Genomic DNA, 27271 nt, shown 5'->3' with positions numbered 1-27271 from the left:
CACCTCGGTTTTGGCAAGATTGGATTTGACGATGACCGATCCTGAAACTGATGTGTGTCATCAACACAGCAACAGAAACCACGAGAGAGTGTATTACTGAGCCAGGGTTTAACATTCGCTTTTGGTTTGAGGGGAATTACCCCTTTATGAGCAAAATTTTGAGGGAATTTCAAAGGTTTGAGGGGGAATTTGAGTGAGGGTTGGGTGGTGACAGAAGAGGTGGAACAAAGGACATGACAGACAAAATTATGCAATATGCTCATTTTATTTTCTTTTGTATTACTGGCATTTTATTTTATGTAGAGGTCGGAAAGTAAAAAAAAGGTATGTGTTTTACAGTGACAAAGTACTCGGATTACAGAGTTTCAACTAACATTACAAGAAAGATTTGTTACATAACGTCAGTTTTACAGTGACACAAGAACAGTGTATTTACAGACTGTTTCCTGTCACTACATTCAAGATTATACTGTGATATAATGTACAAGTGAACCTTTTATCCACTGTGGACCAAAATAAACCCTGTTTGAGTTTATGTAGCACTGAAGATTTTACTGAGCGTGGGAAGAGCTCAGATCAGTTCATCAGTGATGTGGTGTACATCACTAAACCCATTGTATGATGCTATAGCCTCTCTGGCTCCATTGTGTTGAGTTCTGATGTAGCATTCGCTGTCTTTGCCAAGAGGACACCAGCCCAAGTGTGCTGACCTCCCCTTCTTTTTGTGTAATCCTCTGTTGCTCAATGGACTCTGGTAGTGTCTCAGGTTTCTTTCTCTGACTCCTGCCTGCACAATATCAGTAATCTAAGGTCTAGAAAGCAGTGGCTCTTCGGAATAAATAAGAGAAATGGAAAAAGCCCTTAACTGACCACACTGCGTCAGGTGAAAGTTTGGTACTACATTTTGAAAAAAATCTAATCAATATCAATATATTTTGTATGGCGCTTTTTACACAGAACTGTCACAAAGGCACTTTACAGAGAGCAGAAGGAAAATTGGGCAGAATCCATGCCTGGACCCCCAAAAAGCAAGCAGGCGAGGTAAAAAATCCACAGTGGGGAGAAAAGCACTCAAACGAGCGTGAAAAAAAGGATTCACTGTTTCATGGCATGTAAACCAGGATCAGAGGTGGTTACTGCAGAACTGACATATCAGACAGTATTTAAATCATATGAATAAAAATGCTATATCCACTGTCATTCATATATTTAATCTGAAGGATCTCAAATAACCATTACTTAGTGAAATTGTTCTCAATCTTAATCCTGGGGACCCCTGTGTATGCTGGTTTTTGTTCCAACCACAACTGCAATACCAACATTTCACCATACTATTAAATTTTCTTAATTAGAGACTTTTTGTGTTTAGATGGATTATTTACCCTCTTAAACCACATTATGACATAAATAGCGATGTATGCCATGGAGAATAAATGTCCCATATTCACATGCTTATTGTGCTATATTGCAAATAAATACATTAAAAGAGGCAACAGTTTTATTAACTGATAAAATTGTGTGTGGATTGTGACTGGTTAATCAATATGCTCTTAATTAGGTGGTTGAACAAGATAGAGGGATACAAGTGATAAGAGCGATCCTTTATTTGGGGTGTGTCCTGTAGAGCAGTGATAGTTAGTCCAGGTGCAGTCTGAGGAGATGTGTCTTCAGGCCATGTTGGAAGATGGGCAATGACCGAGTGGTTTGTTGAGGAATGGGGAGTTTGGAGCTTGGGTGGAGAAGCATCAAGTTGGTATGAGGGAGAACCATTCACCCGAGTGTCTGCTGCAGCAGAGCGGAGTGGTTGAGCTGTTGTGTAGGGTTGAATCATGTCCTGTAGGTAGGTGGGAGCTGTCCTGTTGGCTGCAGCGTAGGCCAGGGTCAGGACTTTGTAGCTGATCCTGGCATGGACTGGGATCCAGTGGAGTGACCCCAGCAGGGGACTGACATGTGAGAACTTAGGAAAGTTGAAGTCAAGTCGGGCAGCAGTGTTTATGTAATTGTTTGCAATACAGGACAATGTGAATATGAGCATTTTATTCTGCATGGCATCTTCATGGTTGGAACAAAAACCAGCACACACAGGGGGTCCTCAGGAGAACCGCTAATTTGGGATACGGGCATAATGAAAAAAAAGGTGTTATCTAATTAACTTGAATTGTTTGCTTTGTCTTTTAGAATGAATGATGCACAGATCACTTGACTTTACAGACCCTGTGCAATCACTTTTTTCTTGCATATAGCCACAGGTGGAAAATTTATGTTCCGAAAGTAAAAGTTCTCCCATATTTTGTTCCATTCACCTGTATTTGCTAATTTGTAAAATTCCTCAGCCAGGAGGTAGAATGAATTAGTGAAATCAGCTGGTTCATTGGTTCCATGTTCCCCCCCTATTTGACTTTGGACATTAACCATCCATATTTTGTTTGAGTGTGTGATCCCTCAAAGTTTCCCCCTTTAACTGGGCTTGAGTGTGAACCTAAACCATTTCCCACAGTCGGAAACTCTCAGAAGAATGGAACAAAATACACCCCATAGCTAAAGTGGGGTGAGCTAAGGCACTGAACATCAATCTCCAGGCTGTCTTAATTAAGTTGTCCCATGCAGGAAATGCGTTAATAACCAACTACATGATCTACATGCAATCAACTACAACTAACAGATCGTCCAATTGACAAATCTAAGTGGACTGACAGTGTCGGGACACCTAGAATATCTGTTCTGCGGATACCGTTGTGTCTGTTTAAAACTACGTTCGGAGAAGACCTCGGACTTCTGCAGTTCCGCAGACTTTTTGAGGGTGTAATTATCGCGCACTTTTGAACAGAAGCACCTGATTGGTTGACACTGACGCATGCCTGAATCGTCGGACATCCTGGCGCAGCTCCAATCGTCCTGAGCAGGACACTTCACAAGCACTGTCGGTCACTCCAGTTCGCTGTCAAACTGCGTCCTGGCACAGCTGGCCGGTGTTAACATTAGCTAGACAGAGACTATTCCTCTTGAATATGAAAGACTTTAATATTCATTGAACTGAGCTTGCAAAAGCAATATTATATATGAATATAAAACTCGACGGGGAGGTTAACAATAGCTAGTTGGGGGCGTTTGCGGACACGTAGGCTACGTATCTAGCTAGCTGACGTTAGCTAGCTAAGGCAATAATGTCAATGATATGAAACGTAGCTACCTAGCTTTTTAATTCTAACTGTCTGCGCGCAATAGCAAACGTTATTATAACAGCTTTTGTTGAAACACTGTCAGCTAGTTCAGGGCAGCGAGCTTCTCTCAAATTGGTGCAAAAAACTGTTTCCCACGGCGTCTTCCAGGCTACATTGTTTCAAGAACAAGAACTTTACGGAGTTAGACTTTGCTTCGCCAGTGACTGACTACAACCCGCAACAATGGGATTACACGCGCTGGAATTCAGCGAATGCTACCTGGATAGTCCTTCTTTCAGAGAAAGAATAAAAGCCCACGAAGCGGAGCTGGACAAAACTAACAGATTTATAAAAGAACTCTACAAGGATGGCAAGAGTCTTATCAGTGCTATTAAACGTAAGTCGACCTTCCACATCTAAGTCTCTGAAGTAAGGTCCTATGGATTTTCGCAATAATGATGATTCATAACGGTTTTGATGCAACATCAATCTTCCACAGCTTCGAAGAGCAGTAACATTAGTCACGCAATTTATGTAGGCTCATTCACTGTCAACTCGCCAACGCCTGGTTAACTGTATAACTAGCCTACAGCGATTACATACCTGTAGTTTACCGGTTAGTATATACGCTACGTATTTAAAATAATTAGGCTATTCTACAAACAAGTATACTGGAATGGAAAATAATGCGAAAAATCGCACTGTTTGATAATTGAACTAAATTACTAATTCCTCTAGTCCTCGGAGAAAAGTGAAAACAACGCTGTATGTAATCCAAATTATTATTATTTTTTACTAGTGCCCATATTTGGTCAACAGTGCAGATGGATCCCTAGTACATCACTGATGTGTGTGACCCTTCTCTTTTTGGCTCGGTCGAATGGTTACCTGTTTAGTTTGCCTTGTGATGAACGCTAGTTGCTTTTGTTGTACAATAGGTGTGATCTTGTAATGTTTTCTTTCTTGACCATGCAATACCATCCCTCTTTCGGCTCAGTAGCCTACTATCCTATTCATTTTTATATGCCCGAAAAAATATATGCTAAATAATAAACTGTGGTCTGGCTATTGACTGTCTACCCCTAAATACCAAGGTTTAGGATAGCCTGACCTTTTACTGACGCTGGGCCACTATTTGTGCTATTTTAAGCTCCCGCACCCGTAATTGGGTTAAAACATAGATTATGTACTACCTGATTTAAAAAAAGATCTTTACACTGTCTTTAAATGGTTGGTTGATTGCACAAGTTGAAATATGAGTGGTGAACTGCAGATGTTTCAGTAAAACGTGCTCCAAACAGTCATTGCATACACAGTTGATCTTTCCTCAGCTGCAACTAACTCAACATGCATCTTGGTAGAAAGAAGGACCCTGGTCTGCCATGGCATATGCATATTACTGTAATATTTAGACAAAATCTAATGACAAAATCTAATTAGATATTTTTAATTGTCGGTGCTTCAGCTTGAATTGAGCAAACTTCAATTTTGTGAATATCAGGGTTTAATGGACATAACTGCCTCATAAGAAGCACTGTTATTGTAACGTAATTACACTTCTGTCCTTTAAATATCCTCTGCCAACTGGAGACAATTCTCTTGGGAAGTTTCCCATTAGTGCTTCTGTGCATTTATGAGGGAGTTCTTTTACAGTCCTTGCTTCACAGGGGATTTCAGATGGCATCTGCCAGTTTGCTTTTGCTGTTTGCTTTTTTTAGGCTTACAAACTGATGGAGATGGAAGCCCATTGTGTGGTTGTCACCGTCTTTGTTCTTTGTATTTTTCCCAATTTTACGCCCTGGTTCTGAATGCCTATTCACAAGACGTCGACCTGTCCCATTTCTCCAACGTCCACTTCTTTTGGGTTGGGGCAGATTAGTATGGGAAAATTTGTATGGAATTTGTACCGTCAGCCGATTGCCTACTTTCTGCTCTGCAATCTGTAAGGAGGACTGTGGAGCTGATGCAGGCAGATAACTGGCATCTGATTGGTTAAAGGAGTCGCTAGGGAACGATAAAGTGAGAGTTGCCCTGTCAAATGGAACCTTCACTTGGAAAACTTGTTTCAAACTGAGCGTCTGACAGTGCACAGCCTTTTTAAAGGTTACATTTATTGGCTGTTAACACATTTAAAGTCACACTCATGTAGTTCTCATGAAAAGAAGATGGTAAGATCTTGATGCAGCGTGCATGTATATAGCGTCCTTCATGCTGTTTGAAAATGTAGTTGGTATGCAGGTAGCCTAACTACAGTATAAAAGTTACTTTTTTGCTGTTGAGATTCTCACTTGATTTTACTGTAGAGTTTGTCTAAGGTTTTAGATATGTGAATTCCCTTTCAGTTTGCAGTAGGAAAGACTTGATGAATGTGTTAGTGTTAGCTCCCTCTCTCTCTCTCTCTCTCTCCCCATGTCATCCAGTTGTGTAAATGTATCCTATTATTTGTTCTTTAAGCCCTCAATAAAAGTTAGAATATTCCCCATGGAAAGGCTATAGACAAAAATAATTGGCTAAAAATAAATTGCACATGTGACTTTGGGAGTGTGTGTTTTGCTGTCCTTTTTGGGGCTTGTTTAAAAGTACAGGGGATAATGTGCTGGAGGATTTTCAGCGGTTGGTGTGTTTCTTCGGTGATTAATTCTATACTGTTATAGGTCTAACCTGTGTGGCACCACACTGTGTTCTATAGGATAAGACAGCCAATCAGCACCAAGGTCATAAAGCTTCCATGTGATCATGTGATGTGTTTTTGTCAATCACATGGAAGTTGTGAGGCCTTTCTGCTGATTGGCTGTCATATGGTCACTCAATAGATAACCGTGGTGACTTTTTTCTGGAAGCATTTCACGCTGTTTCTGAAGCATGGTTGTTTATAACCGCTTCAGGTATAATTAAAAATAAAAAGAGGAAAAGTAAGGTAATGCATATGGTGGCGAAGACTGATATTACATTTGATAATTATCATTGTGGTATATCGCCCAGCCTTAGTTGAAACAGTAGTACATGGCATCATGTATTAAAGGGGAACTCTGACAAAACATGAAAATTTCATTGCACACACCAGAACTAACATCCTTGGAAACGATAACGAAACTCATATTTGACCTCCCTTTCTGTGTGTTTTGATGGTAGTATTGCTGTACTTTGTGGACTTCACATGTGTGGTACAACAAGTGAGATGTAACCAGAAAGTTAGCTGTTCTGTCCAATGATTTGCTGAGAGTAATTGCCCACAGTGGTTCAGTTGAGAAGCTTAAGAGAATTGTTACTATTTCAGGGAAAAACAGGGATTGGCTGTGTTTCCTGTCATTGTGAGTGTGATGGAGTGGAGACCGTGACCTTACAGGATATGCAGCAGGTCACAGACCAGTATAATGAACCAAACAAACAAAATTGGTTTTCACATAGCCTAACAAATTGGTGTGTTTCACTTTAATGGTAATCTAAGCCTGCACATGTCATTAAGATGTCCGATAAAACTAGTAGATTGATCACAAAACTAAATGGAGTTCAAAGTTATATTGAAAATGGCTTTTATTTTGTCAAAAGAGACTTTCAGCGGTTATTCTGAAATTTCTGTTCACTTTGTAGGTATATTATTCAATTGCCTGCAGTGTGGATTTTTTTCCAAGGGTTATATCTAGATCGTTTCATACTGCTGGTTTCCTGTTTACTCTCAATCAGTATCTGTTTATCGCATTGTGAATCTATCTATATCCATTTCCTTTCCTTAACAGATGTGTAACAGCAGAGCGAGCTTTTAGCCATGGCATGTATGTGTGCTAGAGTTAGCTAAGTGGCACTGTGACATTGGCATTGTACAATGGCAGCAGTTGTCCTCTGGGAATTGGTCCTTCTGGTGCTGTAATCTTTTGATCTAGTTCCTGGAAATGCACACTGTGCTGTGCTATGACTCCTCAGCGTCTCAGCCGTTTTCACTGTGAGCATCCGTCTGTTGCAGTTGGGCAAACGCATTAGACGAGACGGATCTTGGTGTGGTAAGCATCCATGGTATGTTTTGCATCTTTCTTCTTAGAGTTTTACACAATTATTGAGGATGTCAGTTGGGTCACTCATCAACGGCTGAAACTCTGTTTTCTGCAGTCAGAATAAATTAAGGTGACTTGTCACTTCATTATTGTTAGAGAGACTTAATCTGAAGCACATAACAATGATGCAGTCACATTGGACTGGAAAATGTAATCAATGGCTTATGTCTGGTACTCACTAAAGCTGAGAAACTTCTGTCACGACGAAGCAGAACAAGTTTGTGGCCTCACTGGTTTAAAGGAGAGATTCATGCTCCTTCTCCTCTGTAGCTTATCAGCCAGCACTGGTGACTTTTGAGCCCTTAGCTGGGGCTTAGTCATGGGCACATGCTTATTAACTTGACTGGGGCCAGCAAGGTCAAATTCAGTGCAGGGACCGTTGTGCCAATTGGAGATTTGCCTCGTGGTTGAGAAACATCTTTCTTTCTTTCTTTGAAATGGGTGGAAATCTCTTGCTGCTTGAATGAGGAAATCCAAGGCATCCAATCACAGCTGGCTTTGTTGACAAGCCCTGGGTTGCAGGCAGCACACAGAAAAGGTTTTTTTCCTGCTAGCTGCATGGCTAGAAAAGGCTTATTCTCAATAACTGGGCCTAATATTGGCCCTTGTTGAAGAATGGCTTGGCACTGCCAAGGTGTATTACTGGGGTATACCACAGGAAGAAAGCCATATATATTTGTTAATGTGCTGAGAGATTTATTTTGTTCTCTGAGATGTACAGTACTGTACTGTTAGCCTTAGCGAAAGCTCGCTTGTTAGCAGATTTGGTCTAAGGTGCGGAACACGCTGACTTCAACAAGGGCACAATCCTTGAACTTTGCCAGCTAGCCTAAGGTTTGTTTGGTATTTCCAGGCCACAAATTAGGGTAGCAGTACCTGTAGCACGCAGGTGTTTTGTGTGTAGAAAATGACACATTTGTTTAGTAGCTAATGTTCATCAGATCAATGTTTTGTTTCCTATTTCAAATTTCAGTCAGGCATTTCTTGTAGGTCTACATTCTATGTAACTTCAACACTGAATCTCCAGAAAGCAGGAAATGTCTCTGAACATTGCTGGTAAAATGCTGTGTTTTGGAAATAAAGGCCAAGTACACTATGCTGTTTCCCCTCACACGTCTAACCTTTTTTCCACATGCAGCTTTATTGGTATATTTCTTTGTTTTCTTTGTTCACTAGGCAACCCGTTGCTTATCCATTCCATTTGGCTATTAGGAAGATAATTGAGTTTCTACTTGGTCAGGAAAGATTCCCAGTCAACTCTTGTTTGCAGTAGGGACGTTGCATTTTGAATAGTCTGATCAATATTTTTAGAATATTCTAGCTCATGGGACTGATTATTCCAGTAATTGAACCAGCGAGAAAACTTTATGAGATTCTGAAGATGTATTTTTTCAGTGCTGTTTCTTTCTCTCTGAAATACAGGAATGACTTGCAGCAAAGAGACCTGAATTCAGATACACTTTCAGGCGGGGAAATTTCTAAACGCAATGTAAATTTTATGCATGGTTCTCATGGACTTCCTTGTGAATGCAGATGATAACAAAATAGAACTTGGGATATCGATTGGAGTGATAGATTTGTGGCCTCGTAGTCCTTTAATGAACATATAGCCTAATTGAATCAGTTTCTGGACTGGATGTTTATTTTTCCGATTTCTCTTTCACCCATATATATTACTGTAGCTCAAAGCTGAGATGCCAGGTTCTTTAAACAATTCTGTTGCCAACAGAACTGTACCTGGGGCTGTAATGTAGTTTAACGGCTATACTGGGCTTGTAAGTAAAGCGATATGGGTTTGGTTCCCAGCTGGGTTTCTGCCATTGTGCTTAACGTGGCACTTAACTTGAATTGCTTTGGTACAATATCCAGCTGTATAAATGGATTGTATGTAAAAAATGTCATCTGTGTAAGTTGTTCTGGATAAGAGTGTCTGCTCAATGCCAAAATGTAATGTAAATATCTAATTCCAGAAACTGAATGTTCTCCTTCCCTGCTCTTGGCCGGGGGAACCAAGTGAACCGATGAATGTAGCCAGCGATACTTTTCGGACGTTTTCCGAAATTGCATCATTGTAACATCACGTCGACATGTCAGTTCGATGTTTTCCGTGTTGTTGGAGCCTCCTCCAGTATTCGGGGTTGGGAGGAAAGTAAATTATGGACTTGTTTCCAGAGTTGCTGCTAGTCTCGGCTTTGGACGGTTCCCATGCTGTGCAATGGAAAAAAAAGCTGAGAGCCAGAAGCGCGAGGCCTGTGGTCCCTGAGATAGAGCGTGCTGGCTCTGGACGAAGAAGGAAGAGGTGGAGGGCGTGTGCCTGGCTCAGTTTGTTCCTTTGGCAGAGGCCGAGAGGTGGATCAGTTAGCGCTTCTACGAACCCCCTGATTAAAGCCAGCGGCTTTTCCATGTGACATTAGCGCTGGCCCCTGATGATTTAGGAAACTCCGGTCAGAACCTTGACCCCCTCTACCCACACCCCGCCCACAACTCCCCAAGGACCTACCAGCTACACACGCACGCAAGACCCTTTGTGAACATCTTGTTTTTTTTTTTTCATTAAACATGGAAGCAAAAACGTAGATTAAGCACAAATTCAGCAGGAGGGTAATGATTATTTTGTGGACGTGGCAGTGCTCTTAATTCAACCTTCTGTGTGGGAAAGAGGTCTTAGGTCCTCTCTCCTCCATGTAAGATCCCAGAGAGATCCTCTTCTAGAGCCCAGTGAACATACAGTATCTCCTGCCCTTGAATGTGACAGAGCTCTGTATGAAACCCGAGTTTCCGCTCCCATCGGTGGCACTGAGCCTGTCGTCCGTCAGTCTCTTACCCAGCGCTGCTGTTTATTTTTGTATTATACTGTACACAGTATGACATGGGAAAGCCTCTGGGCATGACCAGCAGTGAGGAAGATGATGTCAGATACTTTGCCCTTTTCTGCATTACGTCTCAAGACTAGAGGCCTCCCAATGTATCCTCGTTCTGATGGATTCCAGTGTACTGGTTGCAGCTCGTGCAGATTTTTTCTGCCACTGTTGTCATTACAGAAGTTTATTAAAACAAGGAAGAGTAGCTGTACACAGGCATCTTGAATCGCTCACACAATCTTATCTCAGGGGCCCTGTCAGATGAGAGTGGAGGATTTGTTATTCAAGCGAACGTCATGCCGCTTGGGCAACAATGACCATAAAACGTTACCTTCGCTGTCTGGAGGTTTGATGACTGTTTGTCTGAGGATGATGTCTGTAGTTATGAGTGAAGTTGAGTTTCCTGTGCTCAGATGAGCACAGCACTTCACGTCAGTCTGATCCACCGCTGATCCATCAATCAATTGTCATTCAATGCTAATTGTTAGTTGCTAGTTGTAGTTTTTTTTTTCTTCTTCATGTCAGTTGCACTGTGGAAAATAAATGAGAATGATGTTATGTCGGGCTGTGCAGGCAGTCCCAAGCACTGAGCACTGTTATTTGGTCTGGCAATACTCTTCACATTAATTACAGCGCTAGTTTTGCCAAAAGCTACATCAGAGACTTTTATTAAAGTCACATCTCTGGGGCATGAAGTCATACAATAAGAATGATTGTTTTTCCAGAAGACATTAGCCGATATGAAACTTGGAGAGAGACTGCATCCTTTATGATATTCAGAGGCTGCTGTGATGAATGGTGGCAGGGGCAGATCTGCTCTTTGACCTGTGACCTCTAAACTCTCCGGTATCCACGGAGACCTTCTATTTACCTACCCCCCTCCCCTCCGGGGTTGGCCATCATACAGTCAATATGGGTGGAGCGGCCATGTGGCCAAATATGCTGATTTATGTCACCGCAGGTGTGTTGCATAAACAAAACATGCGTGGTGATCCTGTAATATCACAAAAGATTTCCGGGAGCAGACCAAGCACACGTGTAGCAAAGAACACGGAAGAACATGTACGAAAGAACGTTCTGCAGCCTGATCATCCTAAAACCAAAGTCTGTTTAGCAGTTTCATAGACGTAGCATATAAATGCTATGGAAGAAGATGCCCAACGTGCTTCAAGCTAGCTAAATAAAAGAGGAGTGGATAGATGCTCAACAGCCAGGACCTGTACTCTAGCATATAGCCTAAATGCTTTTTATTTGATCGCTAATGTCAGGCCAAACACATTATGTCTGCCTTATGTATTTATTTTTTGCATTTTATTGGTGTGGTCGGGTAGCTGAATAACAATTGGCAAGCTCTGCTGGCACGGCCATTTTGGAATGAAGCGCTTGATTAGATTTGCTGTTGTGTGGAAATGGAGCTCCCGGTGTGGGCGGAGTTGATGGGGAGAGCCGGGGTTCATGCAAGGGGTGGAGCCTACTGCAGAGCCAGCTCAGTGTAAGGTTCCACCAGGGCTGCTGGGATAGACCCGATGGCCTACCTGTCTTTTGTAAAGGCGAGCGTTTTTGTGTGATCCATTCATCCAAGATTTTCCAGAGACTTCTTTCCTAACTGACTGACCAGGAAATCATGAAGAAGGTTTTACCTGTACTGTCAGTCCCATGTGTGAACAATCTTTTTTTATGTTTACTTTAATAATAGCGTTTTTCAAATGACTGCTGTTAAAGAGATCAAAGTATTATTGCACGCTATGATCTGGAGTAATGCTGAGTCCATGCATTCGTCCGGTGTACACACTGCACCACCAGTGTATTGGTAGTTTCCTCAGCTTGGTGGCAGAGGAAATTGCATCATTGTTTCCCCTAACTGATAATCTTCATACTTTGGCTAATTTAAACTCTCAGCGACAGATGAAAGAAAACTGTAAATAAACCTTGCTGTTTGACCGTTCAGATTTATTGGCGACTCTTTTGCTGGATGCTAGACAAATGCTCTTTAAAGGCTTAAATATTTTCTAAAACAATGTTATTATGTTTGTAAAACATCACAGACGTGTACTTCAGCCCTGGTCTGTTTAGACTGGGGAAACTTACAGATTCATTCCAGGACTCAGTGTGGCCACAGAAATGGAACATAAGCTAGCAGCAGAAATTGCTCGACAGATGAAAAATGTAAATGCCATTTTCATAATGATATTCATAAAGTTTAATTTAACAGGCATAGTGTTTTTGTTTATAGTATGTTTGGTATAGGACATAATACAAGGCTAGCTTAAGTAACAAGGTTTTAAAACCTATTGGTTTTTTATACCGTATTAGCTATATGCTGTAAATAATATTAGAATAGAACATGTAATGTAATACACTGTAATTCTGTATTTTATACTGTATTTTACTTTAGTTGTAGGTTCCACTCCACCAATTTCATGAACCATTCACAAAAAGAGATCATTTAGCTATTAAGAACAAGAAAACATGACACCAAAGGGCGATCCTTTATACACTATTCACAAAAAGAGAGAACTTATTAAGAATAAGAGAACGCATAAAACCGTGTTTAATGTATTTCCTGGTTATATTTCCCTCTAGCTGTTTTGCTTTTGCTGAAGTGTGATGAAATGGTAGACAAGTGGACAAGCTGCTGTGTGTAAACATGACGTAATGTGGAGTAATGACATAACTGGGGGGGGGGGGGGGGACTTGAATAAACTTGGGAGAGGGGTGGGGCAGACACTGGAGAGGGAGCTCTGCCTGGAAAGATCACTGTGGATGGAAAGATCCGGAATGGCTCCATATTGGCGGGCGAGGTTCAGTTCATTTCATTACCACCCCCGCTGAATTCACTTTAGTGATTCATTTATGTGCTCCTGAAATGGCAACCCAAGAATCGTGTTCCAAAAACAGTTAAGCCTTTATTCAAAGGCCAATGTGAATATAGAGACCTTTTTTTGTGGCTACTGGTTGAAAGTCCTTTGCAATATAAAACAATATACAACATTAAAGTATTTTAAATATTAGGAAAATTCTCTAATTGAAGAGGTTTCACAAATTTAAGAAGGTGTAGAGGCCTGTGCTTGACTTGCTTTTTGTAGGCCTACAGAATGCAGTCATTTTCTGCCAGAGAGGATGACTAATGACTCTGCAATATCAGGTGGGACCACTGTGGCACAGAAGGCTCCAGAGTTTTCAGATGCTTACTGTAAGCAGCTCTGGTAAGACCGCAGTCCTTGGTGACCATCCCGGTCCAGGACTTCAGTCAGACGGAAGGGTCCGAATGGCTTTCTGATGCCAGCAGTGGAATCTGGCAGTTGTTCCCGAGACCTGCGATTTATAACGAACAGGCAACACCGAGGCAACGTCGAATCCTGCCGCGAGCTCATTGGACGTGTGGCTTCCACACAACGCCTGGCCTTTCGTCTTCCCGGCCAGCTGTCCCACGCCCACTCCGTCCGAACAGCTGGCCCGCGGTACGCGTCCACGGTTCCCTGCAGCGGAGTGTAATTAGACTCCTAGTCACGGCATATGGCTGCATCAGTCTGTTTTCTGGACACGTCCGTAACCTTGGTGAATTATCACATTGTGCATGACTCTGCTATTCTGTGCACTGAACAGTATGTATCCCCAATTCGCGCCAAAGTAGCAAAGATCCACATTGCTTTCCCATGGAGTAAATGAGTCAGGCCTTTGTCGCAGATGAAAACGTGTATGCGACTGTAATCGTAATGTAACCCTTTCTTCGATGGTAGATACGATAGCGGGGCATTGCGGATGCTGTGGCGATCTGTGCAGGTCGTGAGACGGGCGATCTTCCACGTGCTGGGAAACGAGTAGCCTCTGCGCGCTGTGCAGTGAAGAGTCCCTATCTTTGGCTCGCGTTTGAGCGTTCATTCTTTCAGTTTGTTTTTGCGCTGCTGTAAGACGAGCCCTCTCGTTTGGTCCGGGGTGTCCAGTAGGCGCGTGTTTGTAGGGGCCCCGTTTTTTACCCCCGCGCCCCAAATATGGATACCGCGGCTTCAAATCGCAGTTCTGGTTTTCGCATATTTTTCCTGTTAAAGGAAACCCTGGGCGTCCTATCAGATTAACGGAAGGCCCTGCCACAATGAGTCATTTGGAAGGTTCCTCTTATTTATTTATTTTCCCCGCAAGAAAGAATGTGGAGGAGTTTTGCTTGTTTAAAGGAATTTTACAGAACATGCTCTGAAAGCTTCAGAACCTGGATCATAGTTAAATAAATACATTTTTTTGCATCATTGCGTAGTGTGTCTGTTCAGCCGTGCACAGCCTGTAATCTAATTTGTGTGAACACGTGAAAATAAGGTATTACTCTTCAGTTCAATGTTAGAGCTTCTCTGTCCCCAACAACCTTATGTTTCTGGACTTATGTACAGAGCACTGCTGTAACGGTGATTAATGCTGGGTGTGTCAGGTTTTATGTGAAGGGTTGTATCGGTCTATAGTGTAATGCGAAACTGTGTCTGAGTATCAGTTTGGGTTGGGCAGTGTGTGGCAATCTTTCTCGGCTAACTGTACAGTGCACTGCTACATACTATTTACAGGAGTTTAATGCAGTGTTAGAACTGCATGCTAATGTTATATGATAAACAGTTAGTCCCTTTGTTGTCATCGTTGTTCAGCAGGGTATGCATTGTTCAAGATATCCATTAGCCTACATCCTTCCATTACCACTATAATTATAGACCTGTCTAATCTAGGGGGAAAAAACATACTGGATATTGGCGAAATAGACATTTATTTAAAAATTATAATTTGCAGGAACTGCAAATTCAAACATTTCTTATAATTATTTGAATTAAGACAGTTATTTAAAATGATTTGGGTTCAAAGGCAATCCAAATGCTTTTTAAAAGAAAACATGGAAACTGTGGAAGAGTACCGTATCATAAGGGCATGAGAGATGCAGGAGGTAATTAAATGCAAGTCCCATAATGACATTTGAACAGCCGAAAATTAGACTGCAGGGTGAAACGATGAGGTCTTCTCTGTGAAGGTGTGTCTTTTGGAGATTACAGAGTCCTCGGTGTTGCTGTACGGCTCTGTCCCGTTGGTCCTCAGGGAACAGTCTCTCTTTGTGCCTCGTGGCTGGGGTGCGCTGGATCGGAGCCAGGGCGGCGGTAATGTCCGCCGTACCGCGGCCGGGCCTGTGAGCGAGGGGCCCCGTTTGGTCTCCGGGCTGGAGGCGGGGCCCGGTCCCGCCAGTGAAAAACGCCGCTGTGAAGTTCTCCGCTGTAATTAGCGACTGCAGTTGAAGGGGAGGATCCTGCACAGAAGCTGCACATAAGGGCAGAGTTCCTTTCTGTGAAAGTATACCAGGCTTGTGCAAACGTGACATTTTCATTAAGGCATTTAGCTCTAATCCAGTGGATCTTGCACAGCACAAAACCTGCTTTTGGTTCTGTCAACCTCTCTCCTCGTCTAAAAAATACAAAGGAGTGTTTTTTCAGAAACACCTATTCTATGCGTTTCTCCTTTAAACTGGCCCTGAATCCGCTGATGTTTTTGTTTTGCCTGTACGTCTATGCTCTCCCCGCCCCATCTGGTGATTATTCACGTCAGGCCGGGCCGGGCCGGGCCTTTATCAGTGTGAGAAACGCCTTTTGAAAAACAAACGCCTTCTGCGGCCGACTGCAGCGGGAGCTAGCCTGTTAGTCATCCGTCCCCTCCAGAAAACGTGCAGGCTCTTCTCTATTTCACAGCAGGGAGATGCAAGTCACGGTGAGCAGTGGCTGCGTGCAATGTGCTTCAGGGTTGATAAGCAGGTGCGGTCTGCGTGCTGGAGGTGTGAGGGCGTGGCAGAAGACACGATGACAGGAAAGATCCTCCAGTGGAGCCGCTGTTCTCATCTGCGTTAAGCTAACGTAACTCTGAGGAGAGCGCTCCGTCATGTTAGCGCCCTCAACACCGCAGCACAGTGAGGATAACGTTCCTTACGCTGCATTCCTCCTAACCCAAAAATGGCAGTTAACTGGCGAGCCTTCTCAGCAAATGACCACGGCAGGAAAAACGCAGACGCCTTTCGGTCAGTTTGGACGACGGGATGCTAATCATCGAATACGCAGAGTGTTTCTTTTGGTCTGACTTGGATTTAAACAGCGTAAACTCTTAAACTGTTATTTTAATCTCACAGAACAGAAATATGTGGGTGTATCGCACAGGCACAAATTGTTCTTGAAATAAAGTTGCCATATTGTTCGTAAATCATCTCAGCCCAAAGTAATGCCGTAATGTTGTTCTGAATGGCTGGTTGTGTGACCCCCCCCAACCAACACATGCACACACGCTTGCACCCTCCTCATTGTGAGAAAAAGGTTGTTAAATATTGTTGGTAAGGGGCTGCAGCAGATTATTATGTAGAACTACAATTGACATTCTCCACTAATTCCTAGCTTACCATGTCAGAAACCAAACGGCATCTATTCCAATACTTCTTTGCAGGAACTTCAGCAACCAGACCAATGCAGGAATTATGTGACGTGCGCATATATGACTGTAAACAGCTGCTGCTTGGTTCTAAAGCTGGAGAGAGTTCTCTCACAGGCGAGAGCGGTTCCTCAAGCCTATGCTCAAGAACAGTTTCATCCAATTCAGAGACGTTGAAGAAGTTGTTGAAGAACCACGGCCTAATTCATGCTTCAGGCCTGCTGCTCCTGCATCGAGACGGAGCAGCAGGAGCCGATGCGGAACCGATCCTGGGACCAGCTGAGGCGCAGCCGGAGAACAGTGTTCACGCAGAGTAGCTTTTAGCAGGCTGCTCAGTAAGCCCCACACAGGGTCCCGCTTTGCACAGCTCAGCGGGGCCCTGTGTCACAAAGCAGGTTTACTGAGTTGAACCAGGATTCCGGAGTTTGCTGGATAATGGCACTGAGTAAAACCTGGATCCCGCTCAAATCTGGAACACGGACTGAAGTAAAAAAAGAACTGTTCCATGTTTTACTCAGTGCAGTTTTCCAGCTAAATCCTGCTTCGTGAAATACCACCCAGGAAGGCCAGTAAACCGCTTCAGCACAAGCCACAGTGGAAAAACGTGACTTGGTGTGGAGAGCACACGCAGTGGGAACACGGTGACGAAGCGTGATGGCAGCTCCGCTACTGACCTCTGGCTTGAGCCCCAAGTGTGGCTTTTGCAGGAGAGTAAATCCGTTGGACCAGAGATGGGCTGCGTCTTTCCAGGAAATCCGTATCTGTTTTTGGATTTAACACAAACATCTGTTCTTAATTATGCTATTCGCCCTATTATTTCGGCTATATGATCCGTCATTTTGGCTACGTTTACTGTTGAGCTCATAAAGGGCCGAAAAGACTGTACTTGCATCCTTAGATGAAACATTTTGCTGTGGTCTATTCTGAGTAAACTGCTATTTGTTTATATGACACTAAATGTTCTGTAAATGTTGGAAAATGAGCTAGGGTAGTTGGTGACGACCAAAATTAAATCCAGAGCCTGAAATCTGGAGAATGAAATCCAGAAATGGCCAATGTCCATGGAGTGGGATTCCCCATCCCGTGAGTGGCTGACACTGGTCCCGTGACACCAGTCTGACGCAGAATTGGACTAGGCCTGAATAACTAATTTTTCCTTATGGGATTCGGTTGCATAACATGTTGCTGTGAGGGAACCAGCACTGGTGTCTTCAGCTTCGGCTTAGCAAATGAACCAATATTTGTGCATAAATGTCTATAGAGTGTCTGGGAGGGAAAGTTAGTTGTGAGATGGGGGGTCTGCAGTTAAGTTGGCTTGAGCCACACCTACACCAGCTCATAATTCATCAGATGTAACCGACCACCAACCTATTAGCAAAGTACATCCCTGGAACCTAAGTGAGAGAGTAAACATTGCCATGACCACAAGCTGAGCCCAAGCCTGTCTAATGAGGCTAATGTTTCCAGGGCTCTGAAGACAGTGGAGGTCACTGTAGCTGTAGTCCCTGGATTCCCCTTCTCTGTTTCCAGTACACAAATTGAAATGCCTCCACAGATAATTATGGGTGCTTTCCACTTCATGAGTTGAATTTTAATTAATTTCCAAGCCTCCAGCCCTTACTAGCCAGCTCCCTTCTGTTCTGAGGCAACCGACCACCAGTCCCATCTGTAACGGGCAGACGGAAGCATTGCTTGTACTCAGTCCAAAGTGGTCTCTTCAGGGTCCGTTTGAGCGCTCATGCGCTTCTTCGATGCGCCTGTTTATTGTTTCATTCGGCTTCGACGGCTCCTCTCCTTGACGACGCGACCGGCGCTCGGGGTGACCGCTCTGCTTGCGTACCTGAAGTCCGGGGGGGGGGCTTAACGAGGGCAGCAGGCCCTCGCACTCGCCAAATTCGCGTTCCTCGGCCCCTCCGCGCGGGAGGCAGAGCCGTCACGTGATGAGACTCTGGCGCTCGCTTCGCCGTGTGGAGGCGGCAGGAAGTTAGCAGGATGTTAGCAGGAGGTGTCAAGCTGTGGGCTTCTGCAGCAGGCTTTTGTTTCAGAGCCACAGGCAGCTTCATTTTACTTTCAGCACCACCGTCTGATTTTAAAGCAGTTTGTGCTATGGCTTTAAAAGTCAGACCGTTCAAATTTCCACCAATACTCTTACTGTGCGTTTATTCATTTTTCAGCTCGTTCACATGGTTATGTTAACCCTGTCACAATGACGCTATTCTACAATATTAGCGACTCACTGATTTGGACTAATTATCTTTTGTGATTGAGGGAAAAACGTTTTTATTGGTTCAAACAAGTCAGTGATTGACAGCTTATTATAGCTCCACTCAATGTCATTTATGACTCCTGCTCCTATCATCGTTGGGCTTGGCTAAATGCTAAGTGTAAGTCATAGTTTGTAACACGGTGAACTCAAGGTGAAAGATACGCAACGATAAAAAGCGAAGTACACAATTTTATCAGTGTTAAATACATTAAAAGTAAGCAGCTCTGTACCACATAAGAACTTTTCTCATTTCCTCTCAGAGAGAAGGCTGTAATGAACCAGGCCTACAGAGTTGCTTTGGTGGGTTACTGTCCTGTGTTCTTCAGTGGCTGCTGCTTGCTCGCTCGCCGCAGGTGCTGCGAAAAGATGAAACCGAATAAAAGCGGCAGACAGGAAAACCTCAGTGTTCTTTTCAGTGCATTATGGTTGGCACGGTTGTTTCATAAGCGGCATATATGAGGCCTACATCAGCCGAAAATATATATATAGTACTGTGCAAAGGTCTTAGGCACCTGTAGAAAAAATGCTGTACAGCTAAGATGCTTTCAAAAATAATGAAATGAAAGGTTGTAAATATCGAAAAAATAATATAAAGAGCAGTAAATAGTTAAAAACTAAATAAAATCAATGTTTGGTGTGTTCACCCTTCGCCTTTAAAACTACATCAGTTCTCTTAGGTACACTGTCTGGCAGTTTTATAAGAAAATCGGCTGGTAAGTTGTTCCAAGCATTTTGGAGAACTTGCTACAGTTCTTCTGCAGATTTTGGCTGTTTCGCTTGCTTCTGGCTCTCCAGGTAATCCCAGAGACCCTTGATCAAGTTTTTATCTGAAAAGTAGTCTATTACTTTAAATATGACTTTATTTAACAAAATAAAAAAGGAATCTATAAAATTTCATTTTTTGGAAAATTCATGTTTGGAAATCTCAGATGTGCCCTTTTCTACTTACACACTAATGCAGAAAACAAAAAATAAACATCTAGGGTGCCTAAGACTTTTGCACAGTACTGTATATACTGTATATGTTTTTTTTTTTTTGGTAGATTGACTCATGCCTTGTTTCTGCTATGATTAAAAAATGTGATCCCCTCCCCCGTTGTCTTTCAGAAATGTCCTTGGCACAGCGCAAGTTTGCCAATTCCCTGGCCGACTTTCATTTCGAGTACATCGGCGATGCCAAGACCGATGATGAGAGATGCATTGGTGAGAGCGATCGCCTCCCCCTCCCTGAGAATGACTGCTGTTCCAGGTCTTTAGCTTTGCCCGCCTCACCGTGCGTCTGGGATTTCTGCTCGTCTGTTCGTGCGAGCACCTTTATGTGTTGTGTACGACTGCTGTCATTGTTACACGTCCAGTTCCTCTTAAAGGATCGCTACAATAAAGGCTGTACATTGTTTTGCCTGTAGCTATGGAACCTGCAAAATAATCATGAATAACTGCCAATGTTCTTGTGGTCTGGTGGTGTGTGCGCATGTGTGTGTGTGTGTGTGTGTGTGTGTGTGTTTCAGATGAGTCGTTGCAGGAATTTGCCTCTTTCCTGAAGAACCTTGAGGACCAGAGGGAGCTGATGGTGAGTATGCTCAGTGGGCCGTTGATGAGGCTGTAAGACCTCTTATTTCGTGTTCACTTTGGCCTTATTCGAGCACACTTGGCCCCTGTACCGGTACCAGGCTGGCCCCGTTGCCGTCATGGCAACACCACTGTCTAGGAAACGCCTCGACCGAATGCCCCGGCCGGTGATGCCTGTACTGTGGGAAACCAAAAGGTGTCCTTTTTTTAAAAAGAGGACATGCTTAAGGGTAGAGCGGTCATTCAAATGGCCAGAGAATCAAAGGCACTCTGTTACTGTCTTCATGCTGGCACAGGGGAGACCGATATCCAGGCCAGGCACTTTATACTTGTAATGCTGCTGGGTATTGGCTTAACGAATTCAGGTTAATTGGCTTTTAGCACAGCAGGGGACCCACCTGGAATCTGAACCCGCCCACGTGTTCCCCCAACAGCTGTGCCGCATGGCAACCCGTGCTAATGTGTCAGATTTAGGGCTAATCGAGTTGAGCTGTGTCATCTACCGCCCAGATGTTCACTTTGCACATATTTTTCATGTTTAAATGATTAATAAAGAAAATCATTATTTAAACATAATTAATGAGCATAGGATTATGATGTCAGTTTTTCAGTCCTTAGCTTGAATAACTAATATGAATGTATTTCTTCATAATCTTGAAGCACTGGGTCAAGTGATTTCCAAAGTGAAAGTATATACATGCTGTTACTGATTCATTCTGATAATTTATTAGCAGCGAATCTGTGTCAATTATTGATACCATGAAACTGGTTACTGTGGAATTTTTGAGGAGGGTTAGTCATACCTAAACTTACACCCTGTGACGTGCCTAGTGGCAAAAGAAAGTAGGCGACAAAAGACATGAGAAAAAATGCAGCGTCGTTTCACTTAAATATACTTCTGGAATCAGCTTTGGTTGAAATATGCAGCCAATTTTTACAGTGCTGGTCTTCCAAGCAAGCAGCACTGTGTGAGCATCAACATGCTAGCTGATTAGCAATCATACCCAAAGCAGCTTTTCAGAAAAGTTTGACGGACAATCTTCACAATTTGCTTTAAAAAGCATAGCATGGATGAAACTATGCCAGTGACGAAAAAAAAATTGTCATATTGCCCTTCACTAGGTGAGTACAACTAAAAAAATCTATTCTGTCCGGCCTTGACAGTCCGTTGGTTTGATGTGAAAAGGTTTATTCACATCGTGTTTATTCAGATGAACCCCTCCTAGATTTAACGTGTGGTCCCAGAACACGTGGAAATGGTCTCATAACATGACTGTGTTAATTCACTGACAGTCAGTCAAATATTCCCACTTCTCTTGTGGTAGCCAAGCCCTTTGCACTGATTATTTTCAGTTATTTTTGTGGCCGTTTACCACAGCCACATTCACGTGTTACTGAATACAAATATTATTTTTTTTATGCATATCTGAATACTTAAACATGAAAGGGTAAAATGATTTCAGTGTATTTTTTCTGAGGATCGGGTCCGTATTTATGATTCTGGTTCTATGTGTTTGACTTTTTTTGCAATTTATGTAAGACTGAAGTGTAAGCAGACATTTGAGCTTATAAACATACGGTCGGTTCAATAGGTAAGCCACGTTTTGTTTAGTTTCCTCGTGGCCTTCTCCTTGGTGTAGTGTGTTCCGAGGGCCCTGTCTGTTTCCCCAGATGAAGAACATCACCGAGACACTGATGAAACCTCTGGAGAAGTTCCGTAAGGAGCAGCTTGGCTCTGCAAAGGTACACCACATTCACTCAAAACTAAAGACAGTCTTCTTCAGTGGTACAGTCACGTAACAGATGTTATAATAGACTAACCAGATGGCCAGCTTTGTATTCTTGACGTTGAAAAGTCTGTCTCCCTTCAGTTTATACCGACATGTTATTTGATGCATCTTTTGCGAATTCATCACCATTACAGTGGCGTTTCAACTGATGTTTGAAAGCACTGGAAACGTCTGCTGCTTTCTGGAACCTTCTGCAATTAAGGAAATGGACGGACAGCAGGAACGTAGGAGCTGGCCATCTGGATAGTCTGTAATCATATACTGTGCAAAAGTCTAAGACCACCCTTTCTTTTATTTACTTTCCAGTTAAAACAGCCATTAAGTGCTAGTTATTTATTTGTCAGGGTCTGAAAATAATGCAGGAAACGTATATTTCACACAACTGTGTAGACACCAAATATTTCTGTATTTAGTGCGTCCACCCTTTGCCTTTATTACAGCTTCCATTCTTTTTGTTTTTCGAAGAAATCTGAAGGGATATTTTCCCATGCTTTTTGTGAACACCTCCATAATTCAGTCTTAGTTGCATTTTCTGCTTCTCGCTCTCCAAGTAATCCCAAACGCATTCAATGGTGCTGAGGTTGTGGCCAGTCCGTTGTTCTGAGAACACCAGCAGCTTGATCTTCTCAGCAGTGTGCTTGGGGGTCATTATCTCGCTGTAGAGTGAATTTGCTCCGGATCAAACCTGGTCCAGAGGCTACCACAGTACATGAATCTCATCCTCTGAGGTCATGCGTAGGTCGAGCACTCTTACTCAGAGGTTAAGACACTCTTAGGCAACGGTACAGCACTCTGGGTCTCGGTCTGGGTCATCCGCTGCTCTCTACAGTCGCCATCCTCCTGGATTGTCATCATCATCATCATCTTCAGCTCTCCAGCTATGTCTGAAACATATATTTTTACCTGTTGACACAGCAAAAATTGCTCTGTTAACACGGCTTTATTGCTCACCTCAACACACTTAGAAGAACCTCAGTCAATAGCAATGCAGGATCAGGTCACCACACACTGTTAGCCACACATTTCTGATTCACATTTAAATAGAGAATCTTACTTATTATCTTAATATTAACTTCAGCGCCTGCGTATTCCTTATTAAATGCTTACGTTCCTCCCGTTCTTTTGTGCAGTGAGGCTGGCATGAGTTACTAATGAGACTCCCCCACTCTCACGCCATGTCCTTTTCAGGAGGAAAGAAAGAAGTACGAGAAGGAAACGGACAAGTATTACAGCTCTCTGGAGAAGCTCCTGACTCTGTCAGCCAAGAAGAAGGAGCAGCAGTTACAGGAGGTACTGTTCCCCGCGCTCCGCTCTGCTTTTTCCTCTCTCCTTTATCCCCGGTTTGGAATGCTCGGTCCTGTTTATGGGCCGATGTGTCTTCAGTCAGCACGGGGGGGGGGAGTTGGGGAGGGGTGGGGTGGGGCTGTCCTGCGAAGGGCAGGCTGCCAGGCGCTGTTTCTTTTCACCCTGCGGTCGCTCCAATTGGGCTGCGTGGCTGACTCAGGACGGTGCGTTTCGCATGCAGGCACCTGATTGGCCGCGGGAGTCGCTTTTGCACAGTGAGGTTGGAGAAGCCCTGGGTGCTGAAACCCTCCTATTGGAACGATCATGGCTTGGGATGTGTGACCGTACCAATGCCGAATGCCATTGCTGGACACACTGCTCGGGTGGTCCTGCAGTGTTTTTGCAATAATGTATATGTACTGTATGCCAGAACATGCAACCCAAGAAGAACCCTGCCCCTGCGTTACTAGAAAAGTACATGAACACTGACATATGCTCTCTGCTACTAGTTTATATGCACAATTTTAAAATCAATGACTTGCACTTGTGGGTACCTGTCCTCTGTCAGTTGATCTATTGGTGTGTTAATAAGATGTTCATATCTGCCAAACTTCACATTGAAAGAGAGTGTATGCAGCCATTTTCATCTTTTTTGTCTCAAGCTCCCACAATCCATTGCAAAATCATTATCTGTGATGTCTTTGAGATGCTAGTGAAATGCTGGATTGCTTTACGATACAAATCTAAAGACCAGGATTGCAGAATATTACAGAATTTTACAAAGGTTGGAGATACAACCTACAGCAATGGACAGAGTTGTATTTGGTTAGATTCTAAGACAAAAAAAAAAAACATAGGGACTGAACTAAGTGCGGTGAATTTTTCCTTTGAGGAGATGGGAGAAAGACACAGATCTTTATCTATATTGGAAAAACGATCCACAGAGGATATTTACGTTAAGGGGAGAGACAATAGGGCCTTGCAGCGGCGGGCGGGGCGGGGGGGGGTAGCGGCAATGGCGGAAGCGTGACCTCATCGGGAGCACGCGCGTGTCCTCTGTGAGCGTTCGCAGGCCCCGCTCTCTTTCCACTCTCCCCCCTCTGCCCTCATATGGAAAGGGCCCGGCGGACGCCGCCCCGGGCGCTGCATGTTTTCGCCGCGCCCCGGGTCAGACGCCACGGCAACCGTCTGAAACGCCGAAGGCCCTCGGCCTGACACATTTATCTGAGGGGGGCGGGGGGGGACGTGGAAACAAGGTTTTCGGTTGTCGGGGAAATCCTGGGGTTCGCGTTCCGGATGGAAAAAGCGTGTGAGACGGAGAGACTCTTCTCTGGAGGGAAAGGGATCTCCGGCCAAAAGGAGCTCTTTATTTACGTGCTTTAAACACGCTCACCGTGGCAGAAGTGCAGAGTCATCAGGAATGTTTTTCTTGTTATTGTCCGGCAACACAAAAGCGTGCGGATTCTTTAGGATGCCCTGGCGAGCTCGTGACGCTGGCGTGGGATGCCATGCATGCAGAGGGCACAGGAAACTGTTGCAGTGCGGCTATGTTCTCTGTAGCGTGGGTTTTCCTTTGTGTACAGGTTCTGTCAGTACAGTTTACAATGGCCCTGGAGATTAATCGCGTCATGTGCATTTCTGCTACCTTTCAGTTTAGGGCTGAACGAAACCACCCTGGTCTTATAAGCAAACGATGTAGGCATGCACGCACGCATGCACACGCATGCACACACATGCACGCACGCATGCACACGCATGCACACACATGCACGCACGGTCAGGACTGATTTTTCCAGGGGACAAATCAGTTTCTTTTTGTTTCATAGACAGCATCAACTTTTCACCTTTTTTGCCAGCTTTTCTGTTTCAGAATGCTTTTAATATGTGATGGCATAAGCTGCAATATATGTTGTGGGTAGTCTCTGTTCTGATAAAACCCTGCACTGTGACTGTGATTCGCATTCTAAGTTGTGGGTAGTCTCTGTTCTGATAAAAGCCTGCACTGTGACTCTGACTCGTACTCTATGTTGTGGGTAGTCTCTGTTCTGGTAAAAGCCTGCACTGTGACCCATACTCTGTTGTGGGTAGTCTCTCTTCTTGTAAAAGCCTGCACTGTGACTGTGGCCCATACTGTATATTACAGTCTCAGACTCTTAGCCCTTCTCTGGTACCTCTCCCTGCAGGCAGATCTCCAGGTGGAGGGGATGAAGCAGCACTTTCAGGAGGAGTCACTGGAGTATGTCTGCAAACTACAGGAAATACAGGAGAGGAAGAAGTTTGAGTGCGTGGAACCTGTGAGTAGCTGTCTACACACCTGTACAAACACATTCACACACTGTTCCTACAGCTGCCTGTACACACCAGTACAAACACGTTCCCACGCTGGTCCTACACCTGTATGTACTCACCTGTTCAAACACCTTCATTAATTGTTCCTATACGTGTTCATGCTTTATTTTACTGTCATTAACTGGTGTACATACAGTACACCTAACAGGGAACGCATGAATGTGTAACTGCTTTTACTGAGCTGTGTCATTTTGAACTATGTGGAATATGAAATCACACGTGTCATGTGTAATCTCTCTCTCTTTCAGATGCTGGCCTTTTTTCAGACCGTTTTCACCTTTTATCACCAGGGATACGAGCTGGCCAAAGACTTTGACCATTACAAAACAGAGTTGCAGATCAATATTCAGAATGTGAGACGCTTCTTATTGTCCAGTAACTGTAATGCAGCATGTCAGACACATTCCTGCTTCCGTTCTTTCTTCTGATAGTCTTGTGAAACTTTCATGCTTCCTGACCAGTCTTGTGGGGGCAGTTTTGTCGTTTTATAATTCTTTTTCATAAAATGTGTAGAAGTTTGTGCTCTTCTCCCATTGGTCCCTCCTCAGACGCGAGGTCGTTTCGAGGTCACCAGGTCAGAGGTCATGGAGCTGATGAGGAAGATCAAAGACAGCCCGGAGGACCACAGACAAACGAGTCCCATCAGCGTGGAGGGCTACCTGTATGTCCAGGAGAAACGTAAGAATCACAGTGGCTGGCCTCTATACCAGGCTGCTCTACACCTTAACGGTGGCCTAGCTGTGCTTTAGTCATCAACACCACAAGCACAAGGGCAGTTACTGTATGTCACGCTTTGACATTTTTAGAATCTGAATAGAGATAAGAGAAACCGGAATGACCAATGCGCTATTAATTTCTATGCCAACAGGAAGTTGTGTAGTTGCTGTAGGGTGGGATATTTTAAGCATTGTTCGATGTTCAGCACAGATGTATATTTTGCAGTTGTCCTGTACATACTATATGCTGGTGGCCTCACGTTGTTGTGCTGTCTCCCTAGGACCGCCCCCGTTTGGGTCCAGCTGGGTAAAGCGATACTGCACCTTTGTGAAAGAGCAGAAGATCCTTCACATGGTCACCTTCGACCACAGATCTGGGGGAAAGATCGTAAGTGAAACCACCTCCATCTTTTCGTCGTCTTCTTCATCTTCTTTGTCTTCTTTGCCTGCTTAGTCCTCTTCGTCGTCTTCTTCTTAGTCTTCTTCCTCTTCTTCATTGTCATCTTCTTCGTCTTCTTTGTCGTCGTCATCTTCTCATAGACCATTCCCGATGTTTTTGATTTTGTATTGTATAGCATTTTTGTAGCTGTTCATCAGTCGTCTGAATGGCTATGCAAGTGCTGCCTGTTTTCATTCCGTTAAAACTCAGGCTGTCTTCACCTCTTATTTTAAAACGTTGATCTCTGTATTTAACACCGGACTAGAACTAGACCTCCTGCACTCCCAGAATGCTGACATGAAGAGGCCAAGGCCTGGTGTTCCCCCACTGTATGATTCTGCCCTATGAACAGAAT

General features: G+C 43.7%; 1 protein-coding gene across 2 annotated transcripts in view; it reads left to right on the top strand.

The window, feature by feature from the left end:
• Positions 1 to 2873: 2873 nt before the first annotated feature.
• The window catches only part of LOC135254813 (rho GTPase-activating protein 10-like), a 50490-nt gene continuing 26092 nt past the window's right edge, over positions 2874 to 27271 (top strand). The window contains exons 1-9 of one of the 2 annotated variants that reach the window (XM_064335336.1): positions 2874 to 3558; positions 19877 to 19972; positions 20278 to 20339; positions 22010 to 22081; positions 23317 to 23418; positions 25596 to 25706; positions 26010 to 26114; positions 26310 to 26439; positions 26759 to 26865. In XM_064335336.1, coding sequence (XP_064191406.1) covers positions 3405 to 3558; positions 19877 to 19972; positions 20278 to 20339; positions 22010 to 22081; positions 23317 to 23418; positions 25596 to 25706; positions 26010 to 26114; positions 26310 to 26439; positions 26759 to 26865 — 939 coding nt within the window. In that variant the 5' untranslated portion in view covers positions 2874 to 3404. Of the gene's footprint in view, positions 3559 to 7153; positions 7173 to 19876; positions 19973 to 20277; positions 20340 to 22009; positions 22082 to 23316; positions 23419 to 25595; positions 25707 to 26009; positions 26115 to 26309; positions 26440 to 26758; positions 26866 to 27271 lie in introns of those variants that run through there. The other variant, XM_064335337.1, reaches the window with a different exon arrangement.

The sequence above is a fragment of the Anguilla rostrata genome, chromosome 5, assembly GCF_018555375.3.
Source record: "Anguilla rostrata isolate EN2019 chromosome 5, ASM1855537v3, whole genome shotgun sequence".
In the NCBI taxonomy this organism is placed as follows: domain Eukaryota; kingdom Metazoa; phylum Chordata; class Actinopteri; order Anguilliformes; family Anguillidae; genus Anguilla; species Anguilla rostrata.
This window is presented reverse-complemented; position numbering and strand designations above follow the sequence as displayed.